General features: G+C 40.1%; 1 protein-coding gene across 1 annotated transcript; it reads right to left on the reverse strand.

Moving 5' to 3' along the window:
• Nucleotides 1–4,015: 4,015 nt before the first annotated feature.
• On the reverse strand, nt 4,016–9,602 carry LOC132314549 (uncharacterized). Its single transcript, XM_059813398.1, has 4 exons — nt 9,390–9,602; nt 8,777–8,790; nt 4,103–6,502; nt 4,016–4,034 (listed from the first exon to the last, which is right to left on the reverse strand). Exons 1-4 carry the CDS (start codon nt 9,600–9,602, stop codon nt 4,016–4,018), a joined length of 2,646 nt encoding a protein of 881 aa, XP_059669381.1.
• Nucleotides 9,603–17,183: the final 7,581 nt, after the last annotated feature.

Genomic DNA, 17,183 nt, shown 5'->3' on the forward strand with positions numbered 1-17,183 from the left:
ATTAAATTGATACAACCATAGTATCAAACAACCTTGTCAAAAATAATCCACGATAACTGGACCAAAATGAACTAACTCAAAAGAAAAATATCGCCATTCTTATTACAATGCGAAAATTAACTAAACCAAAAAAATACATAAAGCTGGCCAAAATCCATCACCATCATGTGATCCCATCACGTTCCTACTCAACGTGTACCTGAAATGTGATAATAGGGTGAGCTCACAAGCTCAGCAATAAATGCTAAACACAATCATCGTTCAGCAAATTAACCTCACCTTGTATTCTTATATATATAAGCAGCTCAAATAAGTGCTTTAATCAGATATGTAAATCCCACTTAATTATAAACTCAATAAATATATATTATTTATTCATTAATAAATCCACATATCTCGCATGAGCCCCTGGCTCCCGTCCAATAAAGTGGTGTGAATCGTATAGTCCCTGACTACCAAAAACACACGTGTGGCTGGATTGTACGTCTACTCCCCAGATGATCCCTGATCACGTCCACACAATAAGGGCTCATTAGACCCATGGCCATAACAAAAGGGTAGTGTACTCCCAAATAGGTAGGTCCCTGACCATACCCAAAAGTCATCACTAAGTCAGTCCTGGACTACTCCTCCGACTAATCCAATCATATCCCATGCTTATATATTACACTGAAAATATATAATAATATGTTTATATATACATTAAACAATTAAAAAAAATTCCACCACATGATTTGAGAAGCTAGAAATATACCATAACTTATAATATTATTTAACTACTACTTTGCACAATTCCTAATATTTTAAAATAACTATTGAACCTTATTTTACACCATTTCCAGTAACTCAACCAAAGCCTAACAATAGCTTGCTCGTGGGTTTGCTTGCACATACTGGCCCATTTCATTCTCAAGACTGAATTCCTTTTCTTAAGTCTCTAACCAATAACCAATCATCCTCTCAAACTTTACAAGAAGACAAAACCAATTCTAGTCAACCCACAGTTTGTACTATAGCTATCAATTATGACTCATGAACCATCTAACACATAAAGAGAAAATCAATTCTTACAAGTTGTACAACAACCACTAATAGAACTTCAGCTACTCCATGACTATTCTATTATAAGTTCTGGAACTCTTACCAGACAAATTTGTTTACATCTCATGACATACGGCTAACCCATGGTACATTAATTATTTAGAAAAAAAAAATGAATCTTATGCTCCAAATTGTGCTCTTGTTCACGAATAAAACTATTGTCCTTTGTCCGATCACCACACTGTATCATATTTGTCCACAACTGTGGTTGCTTTATCCATACATGACTGTCAGGAAAACAATATATATATATATACACACACACACACACACACACACGTATACAAATCCATATACTATTTTAATTCCCTACTACCTTAACAAACCAATAAATAAAATTATTTTACAGTTTCTATGATCCAGACTTTAAAAATTAATTCAGTCAGTTCATACATGTATAAAGTTATATATAAATATTCCAGATTAGATCCTTCTATCCCAAGATCACATAAAAATAACTTAAATATAATTATCATCTTGTTCGTAATTATAATTAAAATATTTTATATCAATTTAATAAGACATAAAAAAAATAAATTATATAGACAAAGAACATAATATGCCGAGTCACATTTATATACAAAAGTACAAAGCAAGATTAACTTGCCTGGTATAAATAATTCTTCCTTTCTACGCGACTTCCCGATTACCGTTCCTTTCCCCCGGCTGCTGCAGGAAAACACGACGTCAAATCACTCTCTCTAGTCCCTTCTTATCCCGTTATCGTGCTAGTATCTCTTTTTTTTATATATAAATAAAACGTATTAGAGAGTTATAGAGATATAGGGAGTCTGGTGAGATAAATTAGTTTTTTTAAAAAAATTTAAATTATTTAACAAACTTTATCACAATCACCCGTTTAAATTAAATCAGAGATAACCATTAAATTATATTAAGTAAATAAATATATGATATAAATATATATATGTATTTTACACGGGTCTTACATTCTACCCTCCTAGAAAGAAATTTCGTCCTCGAAATTTGCGTACCTTATTCGAATAGATGTGGGTACTTTCCCTTCATTTCTGACTCTAGCTCCTAAGTAGCCTCTCTCTCATCCTGATGATTCCACTATACCTTCACCAGAGGTATCTCTGCCCGCCTCAACTGTTTCACCATACTGTCAACAATGCGAACAGGCGTCTCAACATAGGTCGTATTAGGGCAAATCTGGACCTCTGTGCAGTCAATGACCTGAGTTTCATCCCTCAAGCACCTCCTCAACATAGAGACATGGAAAACATCGTGAACAGCTGATAGTCTATGTGGTAGAGCCAATCTATATGCCACCACTCCAACCCTCTCTGTGATCTCAAAAGGTCCAATGAATCGAGGAGCTAACTTCCCTTTCTTCCTACCAAATCTCGTAACCCCCTTCATTGGTGATACTTCCAAGAACACCAAGTCACCCACACTAAACTCCAAAGCACGACGGCGTCGGTCTGCATAACTCTTTTGTCGACTCTGAGCTGTGCGAAGTCGATCTCGAATGATGGCAACCTTCTCCGTAGTCTCTTGCACCAACTCTGGCCCCAAAAAACTACCATCACCAACCTCAGCCCAACATACAGGTGAACGACAAGGTCTACCATAAAGTGCCTCATATGGTGCCATGCCGATACTAGCCTGATAGCTATTATTATAAGCGAACTCAACCAATGGAATGTGATCCTCCCAACTGCCCCGAAAATCTAGCACACAAGCACGAAGCATATCCTCCAACACCTGAATGACCCTCTCGGACTGGCCATCGGTCTGAGGATGAAAAGCAGTACTCAAACTCAAAGGAGTACCAAAAGCTGTTTGGAAACTACTCCAAAATCGAGATGAAAAACGAGGATCACGATCTGAGACAATAGACACCGGCACTCCATGAAACTTAACTATGTCTCTAATGTAGATCTTACACAATTCCTTTACAGTATCAGTAGCTCGAATGGGTAGAAAATGAGCTGATTTAGTCAATCGGTCCACTATCACCCATACTGTATCATGGTTATGTATCGACCTCGGTAACCCCACTACAAAATCCATCGTCACATGCTCCCATTTCCACTCAGGCACAGGCAAAGGCTGTAATAGTCCTGCTGGTCTCTGGTGCTCAGCTTTCACTCGCTGACAAGTGAGACATCTAGATACAAACTCTGCCACATCACGTTTCATGCCTTCCCACCAGAACTGCCTCTTAAGATCATGATACATCTTAGTCCCACCTGGGTGCACTGTGTACCTAGAGTGATGTGCCTCCTCTAAAATCTCTCTCTTGAGGTCTGCTAAGTCTGGAACACATAGCCTACCTCGAAATCTCATACCACCATCAGCTCCATACGCCCAGTCAATATTACCTTCATCATTAACAGACTCAACTGCTTTGGTCTGTAACCTGTCATCCAGAGTCTGAAAATGAATGATCCGGCTGATCAAAGTAGGTTGTACAGTCAAACTACAAAGAATAACCCCTGTACTCTGAGAACTCGGCATGATAGAAAACTCTGCCAATGCCTCTAACATCATCCACTCCTGAATCATCATAAAGGCAACTAATCCTCTCGGTTTCCGACTCAAGGCATCTGCTACCACATTCGCCTTTCCAGGATGATACTGAAGAGTCATATCAAAATCCTTCATCTTCTCCATCCACCTTCGTTGCCTCATATTCAACTCCTTCTGAGTGTAGAGGTATTTGAGGCTCTTGTGATCAGAGAATAACTCAAATTCCTCGCCATACAAGTAATGCCTCCACACCTTCAATGCAAGAACCACTGCTGCCAATTCCAGATCATGTGTAGGGTAATTCTGCTCATGTGGCTTAAGCTGCCTAGAGGCATACGCTACCACCTTGTCATCTTGCATCAAAACACAGCCAAGACCCTGATGTGATGCATCTGTGTAAATCACAAATCTCTCACCACTAACAGGAATGGTAAGAACTGGTGCCGAAGTCAATCTCGTCTTCAGCTCCTCAAATGCTTGCTCACAGCGGTGATCCCAAACAAACTTCACATCCTTCCGAGTCAAACGGGTCAATGGTGCAGCAATCTTGGAGAAACCTTCAATGAAACGCCTGTAGTATCCTGCCAGTCCTAAGAAGCTACGAATCTCAGTGACAGTAGTAGGCCGTTTCCAACTCATCACAGCCTCCACCTTGGCAGAATCTACTAAAACTCCATCCTTAGAGATCACGTGCCCCAAAAACTGAATCTGCTCTTGCCAAAAGTCACACTTCTCAAACTTAGCATAGAGCTGATGCTCACGCAAAGTCTGAAGTTCAATGCTCAAGTGTCTCTCATGTTCCTCCTTAGTCTTGGAATATATCAGAATGTCATCAACAAATACCACAACAAACTGATCCAAGTAAGGTCGAAACACTCGGTTCATCAAATCCATAAAAGCTGCCGGAGCGTTAGTCAACCCAAAAGGCATGACTAAAAACTCATAGAGGCCATAACGAGTCCTAAAGGCAGTCTTAGGAATATCCTCATCCCTAATCCTCAGCTGATGGTACCCAGTCCTCAAGTCAACCTTAGAGAACAACTGCGCCCCTCTGAGTTGATCAAACAAATCATCGATGCGTGGCAATGGGTACTTGTTCTTAATAGTGACCTTATTCAGCGCACGATAGTCAACACATAAGCGGAGTGACCCATCCTTCTTCTTAACAAAAAGAACAGGTGCTCCCCACGGTGATGTGCTAGGTCGAATAAACCCCCGATCTTGCAACTCTTGAGTCTGCTTCTTCAACTCACTCAATTCAACTGGCACCATTCTGTAGGTTGCCCTAGAGATAGGTGAAATACCAGGAGTGAGGTCGATGCAGAAATCCACTGCCCTCCTAGGAGGCAAACCCGGAATATCCCGAAACACATCTGCATACTCTGACACTGTAGACAACTGCTCTATAGTCACGCATTGCTCAACCACCTCGATGTGGGCCAGAAATCCCATAGTCATGGTGCCCTCAAACTCCCCACACTTATATCGAGAAGGAAACTGTCCCGGAACTGAGAATACAATAATCCTCTCATGGCAGTCCAACTGAGCATGATATCTAGCCAACCAATCCATACCCAGTATAGCATCAAATTCTCTCATACGTAATACTATTAAATCAATAGGATACTCCAACTCCCCAATTGTAACAGGGCAAGCACGACATATTCTATCAAGTGTCGTTGCGCTCCCGAGTGGAGTTATAATAGATAAGGCATTACTTATATGTCCAGGTTCTAATCCCAGTGTATTCACAAATGATAGTGCAATAAAAGAATATGAAGAACCTGAATCAAATAGTACTCTAGCTATACTGCCATAAATAGTAAGTGTACCTTCTACTGCTGGTGGTGCACGATCCTGTCTCCCATCTGGAACAACTGCGTAAACCCTTGCACCTCCTTGTTGCTGTGGTGCCTGACCTTTCTGCTGGTTATTCTTGTGAGGCTTAGGACAATTACGAGCCAAATGTCCTTGTTCACGACAATTATAGCAATGCCCGCTGAACTGATATGGCTGTGCATCATGAGGTGTGGCTGGTACTAAAGCTGTGGATTGCTCACCTTCACCAACTCTCTGCCATTTCCCTGCTCGCCAATCTTGTCTACCTCTCTGCCAAGACTGACCCTGCCAGTTTCTCTGAGTCTGCTGCTGCTGACCCCTCTGATTCTGTTGAGAGCTACTCTGATTCTGTTGAGTGCTGCTAGCCCCCTTACCTTTCTGTTCTGCCCTACGCTCCTTCTGTTTCTGAAAGGCAATGTTATTATTCTCCTCTACTGCCATAGCACATTCCACCACTCTAGCATATGTGTCAAAACGATGACCCACCACAAACTTCTTCACATAAGAGACCAATCCTCGCTCAAACTTTCTAACCTTGTGTAACTCATTCGCAACAATGTGAGGAGCGAATCGGGATAGCTCTGTAAACTTCCTCTCGTACTCACTAACTGACATCTCATTATTCTGTTCCAGCTGCGTGAACTCTGCTGCCTTCTTCTCCTTCACTGATTGTGGAAAGTATTTGTCATTGAACCGAGTTTTAAAATCATCCCAGGTCATAGTTGTAATGTCCACAACCATCCTGGTCTCTGACTGCCACCACTGGCGCGCCTCACCAGATAAAAGAAATGTACCAATCTTCCTTTTCTGCACCTCAGTGCAGTCCATCATCTCAAAATACTTTTCCATATCTTCAATCCACTTCTCAGCATCAAGTGGATCGGTAGCTCTAGCAAATTCAACAGCCCCCAATTTGCGGATATCTCTGATAAATCCAATCATAGGATTTGGCACATGAGGTGCATCCTCCAACTGAACATTGTCATGGTCAACACCACCACGACCAGCACCTCCCTGACCTCTACCTCTAGCAGGTCGTCCTCTGCCTCTTCCAGCTCCTGACATCCTATTTTCAGTAAAGAATGTCAATGATAAGTCTCACAAGTAATTTATACTTAAATTGGAGCATGGTAAGAGAGTAATAATTCGTATAAGTATATGCTCCTATTCTTACTATCACTTTTCTTAGCCAGGTAATTCTTAACCTAGGCTCTGATACCAAACTGTCACACCCCAAAAAAAATCTTAAATACATGAACTCCTGTCTTGTATTAAAGTCTGGCATGACTTTCATTACAGAACCACAACATTACAAAAAAAATAATAATAATAAAAATAAAAAAAATAATCAAATAAAGAGGTAGATTCAAACCACCCTCTAATTATTAAATTGATACAACCATAGTATCAAACAACCTTGTCAAAAATAATCCACGATAACTGGACCAAAATGAACTAACTCAAAAGAAAAATATCGCCATTCTTATTACAATGCGAAAATTAACTAAACCAAAAAAATACATAAAGCTGGCCAAAATCCATCACCATCATGTGATCCCATCACATTCCTACTCAACGTGTACCTGAAATGTGATAATAGGGTGAGCTCACAAGCTCAGCAATAAATGCTAAACACAATCATCGTTCAGCAAATTAACCTCACCTTGTATTCTTATATATATAAGTAGCTCAAATAAGTGCTTTAATCAGATATGTAAATCCCACTTAATTATAAACTCAATAAATATATATTATTTATTCATTAATAAATCCACATATCTCGCATGAGCCCCTGGCTCCCGTCCAATAAAGTGGTGTGAATCGTATAGTCCCTGACTACCAAAAACACACGTGAGGCTGGATTGTACGTCTACTCCCCAGATGATCCCTGATCACGTCCACACAATAAGGGCTCATTAGACCCATGGCCATAACAAAAGGGTAGTGTACTCCCAAATAGGTAGGTCCCTGACCATACCCAAAAGTCATCACTAAGTCAGTCCTGGACTACTCCTCCGACTAATCCAATCATATCCCATGCTTATATATTACACTGAAAATATATAATAATATGTTTATATATACATTAAACAATTAAAAAAAATTCCACCACATGATTTGAGAAGCTAGAAATATACCATAATTTATAATATTATTTAACTACTACTTTGCACAATTCCTAATATTTTAAAATAACTATTGAACCTTATTTTACACCATTTCCAGTAACTCAACCAAAGCCTAACAATAGCTTGCTCGTGGGTTTGCTTGCACATACTGGCCCATTTCATTCTCAAGACTGAATTCCTTTTCTTAAGTCTCTAACCAATAACCAATCATCCTCTCAAACTTTACAAGAAGACAAAACCAATTCTAGTCAACCCACAGTTTGTACTATAGCTATCAATTATGACTCATGAACCATCTAACACATAAAGAGAAAATCAATTCTTACAAGTTGTACAACAACCACTAATAGAACTTCAGCTACTCCATGACTATTCTATTATAAGTTCTGGAACTCTTACCAGACAAATTTGTTTACATCTCATGACATGCGGCTAACCCATGGTACATTAATTATTTAGAAAAAAAAAAAAATGAATCTTATGCTCCAAATTGTGCTCTTGTTCACGAATAAAACTATTGTCCTTTGTCCGATCACCACACTGTATCATATTTGTCCACAACTGTGGTTGCTTTATCCATACATGACTGTCAGGAAAATAATATATATATATATATATATATATATATATACACACACACACACACACACGTATACAAATCCATATACTATTTTAATTCCCTACTACCTTAACAAACCAATAAATAAAATTATTTTACAGTTTCTATGATCCAGACTTTAAAAATTAATTCAGTCAGTTCATACATGTATAAAGTTATATATAAATATTCCAGATTAGATCCTTCTATCCCAAGATCACATAAAAATAACTTAAATATAATTATCATCTTGTTCGTAATTATAATTAAAATATTTTATATCAATTTAATAAGACATAAAAAAAATAAATTATATAGACAAAGAACATAATATGCCGAGTCACATTTATATACAAAAGTACAAAGCAAGATTAACTTGCCTGGTATAAATAATTCTTCCTTTCTACGCGACTTCCCGATTACCGTTCCTTTCCCCCGGCTACTGCAGGAAAACACGACGTCAAATCACTCTCTCTGGTCCCTTCTTATCCCGTTATCGTGCTAGTATCTCTTTTTTTATATATAAATAAAACGTATTAGAGAGTTATAGAGATATAGGGAGTCTGGTGAGATAAATTAGTTTTTTTTTTAAAATTTAAATTATTTAACAAACTTTATCACAATCACCTGTTTAAATTAAATCAGAGATAACCATTAAATTATATTAAGTAAATAAATATATGATATAAATATATATATGTATTTTACACGGGTCTTACATATAGCTTTCCGCTGCCAAAAATTGATCAAATGGTAGATGCTACTACTGGGTATGAACGTCTAACCTTTTTAGATGCTTATTCATGTTATAATCAAATCCCCATGGATTCTGCCGATGAGGAGAAAACTTCTTTCGTTACTGAACACGGGACCTATTGCTACAAAGTTATGTCATTCGGACTGAAGAACGCCGGAGCAACTTACCAAAGGCTTATTAGCAAAATTTTCAAGGGTCAAATAGGGAAGACTGTGGAAGCTTACATTGATGACCTGGTAGTAAAAAGTAAGAAGAAATTTGACCATCTGAAACATCTATAAGACGTATTTGATGTGTTGAGGCACTATGGAATGAAGCTCAATCCAACCAAGTGCTCATTCGGCGTGAGTTCTGGTTAATTCCTGGGACACGTGGTTAATCATAGAGGCATAGAAGCTAGCCCTGCCCAAGCAGAAGCCCTAACTAAGAATACCGAGCCGACGACAGTCAAAGAAGTGCAAACACTTACAGGACGGATCGCTGCATTGAGCCGGTTCATTTCCAAATTGTTAGATCGCTGCAAACCATTTTTTGACACAATACGAAGCCATGGCAAATAAGTTTGGGGGGATGAACAGCGCCTAGCATTAACTGGTCTGAAAGAATATATGCAGAACCTTTCGGTCCTGTCAGCTCCAAAACCAGGAGAAAAACTATTTTTATACCTCGGGGTATCCAGCATCGCGACAAGTGGCGTTCTGATCCGTTGTGCAGAGGGGAAGCAATATCCAGTGTTCTATGTTAGCAAAATGATGACTGAGGCCGAACGACGTTATTCAAAGGCCGAGCGGGTGATACTCTCGCTAGTGCATGTGAAAAAAAAGCTCAGGCATTATTTTGAATCCCATCCTATCATCGTTCTAACCACTTTCCCTATCAGAATAATCCTGCATAAGCCAAACCTCTCAGGAAGGATGACGAAATGGGCCATAGAGTTAAACTCATTTGATATAACATATGAACCCAGAACGGCAGTCAAAGGGCAAGCAGTAGCAAATTTTTCATTAAAATGTGATTCAGAAGACATGGAGGAAGACCTTCGTAGTTTCTTGTGGAAACTCTTTGTCGATGGATCCTCAAATCAGATGGGGGCAGGCATTGGGATCAAACTGCAGACACCAGAAGGTACGTCCTTAAGTCAAGCGCTCCGACTTGAATTCAGAGCCACCAACAATGAAGGTGAGTATGAGGCACTGTTGGCAGGACTTAAGCTTGCCAAGGAGCTGAAGGTCAGGAATTTGACTGTCTTTAGTGACTCGCAGTTAATTGTTCGACAGGTGAACGGCGAATATGAAACCAAGGATGAAACGATGGACACATATCATTCTGTTGTTATGTGGGAAGCCAAAAACTTTGAAAAAATTGAATTCATCCAAATACCGAGAGAGCATAACGAAGATGCCGATTGGCTAGCATGTAGCGCTTCGGGTTCTGGAGAAACATTGGTAAGGGTGATTCCAGTAGGGATACTGAACTAGCCATCTATTTTTGAAGAACCTTCAGGCCTAGATCCTTGGCAAGTGAATGTTATTCCATATGAGCCAAGTTGGATTGATCCGATCATAACTTACATTTGGGATGGAACTCTGCCTGAGCAAAGAGATGAGGCTAAGAAAATCAAATTGAATGCTGCAAAGTACGCCATGGTGCATAACCAGTTATACAGGAGGTTTTTTTCTGGGCCGTACTTAAAGTGCGTCACCCCCACAGAGGCTCGGCAGATACTGCGAGCTATTTATGAAGGTGTGTGTGGAAATCATTCAGGGGGAAGATCTCTAGCGCACAAAGCAATGACGCAAGGGTACTTCTGGCAAAACATGTCACGAGATGCGGAGGAATTCTCCAGAAGGTGCGATAAGTGCAAAAGGTTCAGACCACTGATCTACCAACCACCTAAGGACTTGCACGTAATGGCCATACCATGGCCTTTCGCACAATGGGGGATGGATGTGGTTGGTCCTCTGCCAACTGCAAGAGCTCAGAACAAGTATATATTACTGGCAACAGATTACTTTACCAAATGGGTAAAAACAGAGCCATATCTGAGCGTAACGCAAACTCATGTAAGACGCTTCATCTGGAGTAATATTATTTGCCGTTTTGGTGTCCCGAGGTCAATCGTTATGGATAATGGGACTAATCTCGACAGCAAGCAAGTCAGAGAATTACTGGAAGAATATGGAATTAACCAAAAATTAGCAGCAGTAAGTCACCCCTAGGCCAATGGACAAGCAGAAGTCATTAATAGAACAATCTTTGTTTGCATCAAGAAGAAGTTTGAAGATAAGAAAGGAAAATGGTTAGATGAACTGCCGAACGTCTTATGGGCTGATAGAACGACCTCAAGGCGACCGACCGGAGAAAGCCCATTCGCCATGACGTATAGTACCGAGGCAGTTATACTGGTCGAACACTTGGTTCCGACTGTCCGAAGTTTGGCATGGAGCCGAGAGCATAACGACAGCATGTTGAGGTTTAATCTCGATGTGTTGGAGGAAAAGATAGATGCAGCGGCAGTAAGGCTCGCATCCTACCAACAGACACTTATAAATAGCCATAACCGAAAGGTAAAGCACAGAGACTTTACACCAGGTGATCTGGTTCTGAAGAAGAATGTAGGAATGATTAAGAAAATGGTGGCACCTTAGGAAGACCCATATGGAGTTGCAGAAGTCTTAGGAAAGGAAGCTTACACTTTAAAAACCATGGCCGGAAGACTGGTCAATAAGCCATGGAATGCTACATCTCTGAAAAGGTATTATCAATAGAAAATCGAGTTCCAATTTTATCATTGTTTATTTTCAAATTGTGTACGCATGAATGTACGAAATTTTGAAATCTATAAAGAGCTATCTTCCTATGAAAAAATTGAATGTTTGAAAATTTGAAAAGTAAGTGGCAGCTGGCACTATGAGCCGAACGCCAAAAACTTACCAAAAAATAAACGAGTGAAAGCGGCAAGTGGCATTCTAGCAGAGCGCCAACCACTCAGCAAAGTAAGTGGCAGATGGCACTATGAGTCGAACGCCAAAAACTTGCCAAAAAAATAAAAGAGTGAAAGTGGCAAGTGGCATTCTAGCTGAGCGCCAACCACTCGGCAAAGTAAATGGCAGCTGGCATTACGAGCCGAACGCCAAAAACTTGCCAAAAAAAATAAAAGAGTGAAAGTGGCAAGTGGCATTCTAGCCGAGCGCCAACCACTCAGCAAAGTAAGTGGCAGCTGGCACTACGAGCCGAACGCCAAAAACTTGCCAAAAAAAATAAAAGAGTGAAAGTGACAAGTGACATTCTAGCCGAGCACCAACCACTCAGCAAAGTAAGTGGCAGCTGGCACTATGAGCCGAACGCCAAAAACTTGCAAAAAAAAATAAAAGAGTGAAAGTGGCAAATGGCATTCTAGCTGAGCGCCAACCACTCAGCAAAGTAAGTGGCGGCTGGCACTATAAGCTAAATGCCAAAAACTTGCTAAAAAAAAATAAAAATAAAAAAAATAAAAGAGTGAAAGTGGAAAATGGCATTCTAGCCGAGCGCTAACAACTCAGCAAAGTAAGTGGCAGCTGGCACTATGAGCTGAATGCCAAAAACTTGCCAAAAAATAAAAGAGTGAAAGTGGCAAGTGGCATTCTAGCCTAGCGCCAACCACTCAACAAAGTAAGTGGCAGCTGACACTATGAGCCGGACGCCAAAAACTTGCACAAAAAATTTGTTGTGTGGTAAAGTGGCATACTAGCCGAAAGCCAGCCACTGACATACAGAGAAGAACCAGATCAGATAGCATTAAATCATAAAGTCAAAGGATTTATGGAAAGAGTTCAATCAAAAGTCGGCCATCTCATTAATAACGAAGTCTCAGAGTTACAAAAAAAAAAAAAAAAAAAAAAAAAAAAAAAAAAAAAATGAGGTATACAGATAGGAAAAATACAAAAGAAAGGAGGTCAGTTTATCAGAAAGGTTCTAGCTAGAAGCATTTGCCCCGTCAGCTTCTTGATGGTGCTGAACGGCCTCCTCATCATTGTTGGCGTTACCATCCTCACGAGGAGGAGAATCGAGCTGAATGATTGAATCATTCTGCTAAGTCCTATCCTCAATAGCATTGGAAGAATCATTCTACCGAGGGTCATCCTCAGAAGCAGTGATGGATGGAGTCACGGTGGACAGAGGAAGAACGTCCAAAGGCAGAACGGTAAAAGGAGTAGGAGTGATCCTGGAAGAAGCGATCTCTTGGCATTCATCAAATACGCCCTCAGCAGGGGTGGAGTCTGGGTCGGCATAAACACCCGAAGGATCAATCTCCAGCTCTTTGTCAACCTCATCAGGGGTAGAACAGGTTTGACCCTCATCTGGAACCCAATCGGCATAACCCTCTTGGAACCCCTGAGCATATCTGAGGGCCCCAACCCTGGAAAACCGAGCGTGCAGAGCTAGCATACCACCATTTACCTTACTGATGGTGTTGAGTAAAGCATTGCGCTCGTCTAGAGCCCTTTTCTTAAAGGCCATCCGAGCGGATCGCTCATCACTCAGAAGGCGTAGAAGTTCTTCCTTTTTAGCCTTAAGGGATTCTCGCTTAGTGTGCTAGACACTCTTCTCAAGCTGCAGAGCGTTCCTTTCGTCCTGAAGAGAGTCCATCTCATTCTTCAGAGAGTCCCTCTCCTTTTCAACTTTGTTAATCTGAACCATCAACCCAGTATTCTGAGCACCTAAAGCATCGTTTTCCTTGTTAGCTGCACCAAGGTTGTCAGAGAGAATGCGAACCTTGGCATTCACCAGCTCAACCTGCTTCTGCATGGCCATCATCCCGTATAGGGTCTGTAGAGATATACATGACAACTGATTAAGCCGAGCAGATGGTTAGAGGAAATCAAATGTAAAGATTGTGTAAATATTCATTGACTAAGGAACAGAAGTTACCTCCATAGCAGATAAGGGGAACCGGCTAAACACTTCCTTCTGGGACAGACCCTTGGCTACTTCAATATCCTTGGGAGTCCACATGCTCCTGTTGTATGCCATAGCGGTCTGACCATCCTTGAACATGGTCTCGTTCGGCTTTACAGACAATCCGTCTATTCGAATGAAGCGAGGGTTCCATGGAGCCGTTTCAGAGGCAGAGGCATGCCCAGAAGGGGTAGAAGGCCTAGTCAGAGGAGGCCTTGTTAGAGGTTGCACGGACACACTCGGCCCAGAAGGCCTAACCCTTTGTGACAGAGGAACGTCATTAGGGCTAAGAGCACTCTCAGGCTGATGCCTTTTTCTTCTCGTCTTTGCCCTGTGCGGTAGCAGTAGCAGTGCTAGGAAGGTTGTTGACAGAAGGGATCGCGTTCGGATTAACAGTCGTAGTGCTGAAAATCTGGTCGGCAGCCGTCACGTACGGATCGGTGGAAGGAGTGGTATCAGAAATAGTGGCAGAGGAAGATACCGAAACTGGGGAAGAAGTTGCTGCAGGGGCAACAACGATCCTGGGGGCAGCTTTCCTCCTGCTGAAGGAAGGGATCTGGAGCTGACTCATTGTCTTGCCGTGGGCTGAGAGAGCAAGAAGGTTGTCTGAGGTAAAGAGATCCGAGTAAGAGGGAATGTTGGTCAGAACGTACTCCTTCAAGTAGTTATCCCTATCCCTGTAAACACCGTAGCTCAAATCATCACAAGGAATGCCTAAGGAATGGCATAAGGAAGTACAAAAGCGAGGAACGCAAACCTCACAAGGACAGTCACTCTTATGGGTTTTGTATTTTTTATATGAAGAGACAGAGCACTTTCCAAAAGCGCTAGGGATAGGGAAATCCTCTACGGCTGGAGAAAACCAAGCTCCCCTAATCCCAATTATATTTTTCCTCCAACCCTTCTCAGACTTGATTTTATCTTTGCAGATGGACCTCTTTTCAATTGGGTAGAAGTGGTAAAACGGTTCATCAGTTTTGATTTTGCTAACCTTGTAACAGAGGAGAAGATCTACGAGGTCTAGATCTAGACCTTTGTCACAGTTCAGAAGCAACATAACAGATAAAACCCTAAGGAAATTTGGGTTCACTTGCAAAGGGGAAAGTTTCAGTCTATTAAAAACATAGTTAAAGAAGGGATGTAGAGGGAACCTAAGAAGGTTAAGATGAAGGTGGGAAAATAGAACCTCGCCGGAAAGAAGGCCAGCACCAGTTCTAATATTCACTTCTTTAGGGCAATTTCTAATTTCTATATCGTCAGGAAGATGAAGTCTCATGCGAAGAACATCTAGATCTATAGTCATGGCGAGAATGAATGAGGATTTTAAGGGAGAAAAGGAGGTCTTCCGAAAGAAAAAGGCAAACAAAACTAACCTCAGAGGGAGAAAACGTCAAAGAGTACTGCAAGGTCGCTGGAAAAATGAGTTTTTGCAAGAAATCGCCGGAGAAGATTTGAACAATAATAAAGTAAGATGGAAACGGTAAAAAGAATCGATGGAACATCTATGAAGCTTATAAAGACAAGGTGGGCCCGAAAGTCGAGGAATCAGGAAAGCGAGGAGTTTTTTAAATCTCGAAGCACCGGCCCCCAAATCTAACCATCCATTCTTCCATGCGATCTTCTCGAGCTGTCAGGTCATGATTAGCAGCCTCTAATAATTACCCCCTAATTAATAGGGAGTAATTATAGGGACAGTTGAGGATACAATAAGTGATATGGGCCGGTTATAGTCCGCGGACGTGGCATCGGGGCAAACAATAGAAATACAGCCCATACAAGAGCACCACAGAATGGGCCGAGCTCGAAGGGTTCACCAAAGAAGGCCAAGCCCATAGGAAAGAAGGCCCAAAAGTGATAGTCCAGCAACATTTGTAATTGCCTATAAAAGGGCAGTGAGAGAGTAAAAGAGAGAGAGATTTATTTTTATTGAAAATGTAATGAGACTCTGTCAAAATAGAGAGAGAAATTCTTTGCATCTTCAATTTCTCTCAAACAAAGTTGTGATTCGGGATTTGATGTGTAAAAGATAATGTTATTTGACCCAAAATGGTGGGTTTGATTAATGACTTTTTGTTAACAAAATTCTGCACTTTAGAAAGAAAATAATAATAATAATCTTATTTTATTGAAATAATAATATTGGCTAAAAAACGGGATTAAGATTTTTTACACTAACTTAGGGTGAAGGGGTGACAAAATGGTTCACGAACAGTTTAATTTAATTATGCTAACTGTAGCGTTTAAAACAGGTTTATTGGTCACCACACTGGAGGTTTAAATTCTTTGGTTCAGTGAAAAAAGTAGTCTTAAAGACCTTGACCTCGCTTCGTATTCATGATTAAGTAGAGTTAAGGATTAATAATAATAAATGAAAAAAAAATTGAATCTTTAATTGAGCAGAGTTGTTAATAAACAGCTGGATTAATATGTCCCACATAATACAACCAACCAAAGTATTATGCCATCACCATAGCAATTACCAAACCATGTTGGATATTCAATCAAAGAAATACCTATTTATATTTTTATACACGCACAAACACAGTTTATATATTTTTAAAACGGGTCGGGTCGTACTAAATGGATCGGGTTTCACTAAACGGGACGCCACATGGTAATTTGGAAATATGGTTTCAAAATTCATAAAATAATATAGATTTAAAAATTTGCAAAACGTTGTAGGGTAAAATTCATAAAATAATATTGATTTAATTTTTTTTAAAAGAAGTAGGATTTAGCAAGCAGATTGGACCCAGAATTAAATGTGTGTTTTCAACTAATTTTGAGCCGTTTAATTTTATCTATCCAAACTATGATATTAGCCTAAATGAATAAGTGTATTAATTTTTTTGGCAAAAAAAGGAAGAAAAAAAACGAAGAAGAAGAATAAAGAAATGAGTTAACGGGTCATGACGGGTTAACCCGGAACATTTTGACCTAATCCATATTCAAATCACTTCAAATAAGTTGAATATGGGTTGTGACCCTATCGGATTGGTTATATTCAACCCGACCCAACTTACCCAATTTTTCGCCTGTTGCCTAGGCCCTAATGAGAAGTTGATTGCAAAATGTTGAACTTGGTGTTCGCCATGAGGAGGAGGGACACAGAATTTGGAAAAAGAAAAGAGAATTTGACATTAAAAAACAGATTGTGAACGTCAAAGATAAATAATAATAATAAATAAAAAACATTAATGATAAACATTTTTTTAAACAAATTTAGAAGAGAAGAAGTTCACAATATAAAATAATATACATATAAAATTAAAATAACATTCAAAGAGGCAACTGCCTCCATTTGGCTCTGTGGTACAGCCGGTGG

The sequence above is a fragment of the Cornus florida genome, unplaced genomic scaffold (genome assembly GCF_030987335.1).
Source record: "Cornus florida cultivar Cherokee Brave unplaced genomic scaffold, ASM3098733v1 CherokeeBrave_3.0.0_Hap2_Chr06, whole genome shotgun sequence".
Taxonomy (NCBI): domain Eukaryota; kingdom Viridiplantae; phylum Streptophyta; class Magnoliopsida; order Cornales; family Cornaceae; genus Cornus; species Cornus florida.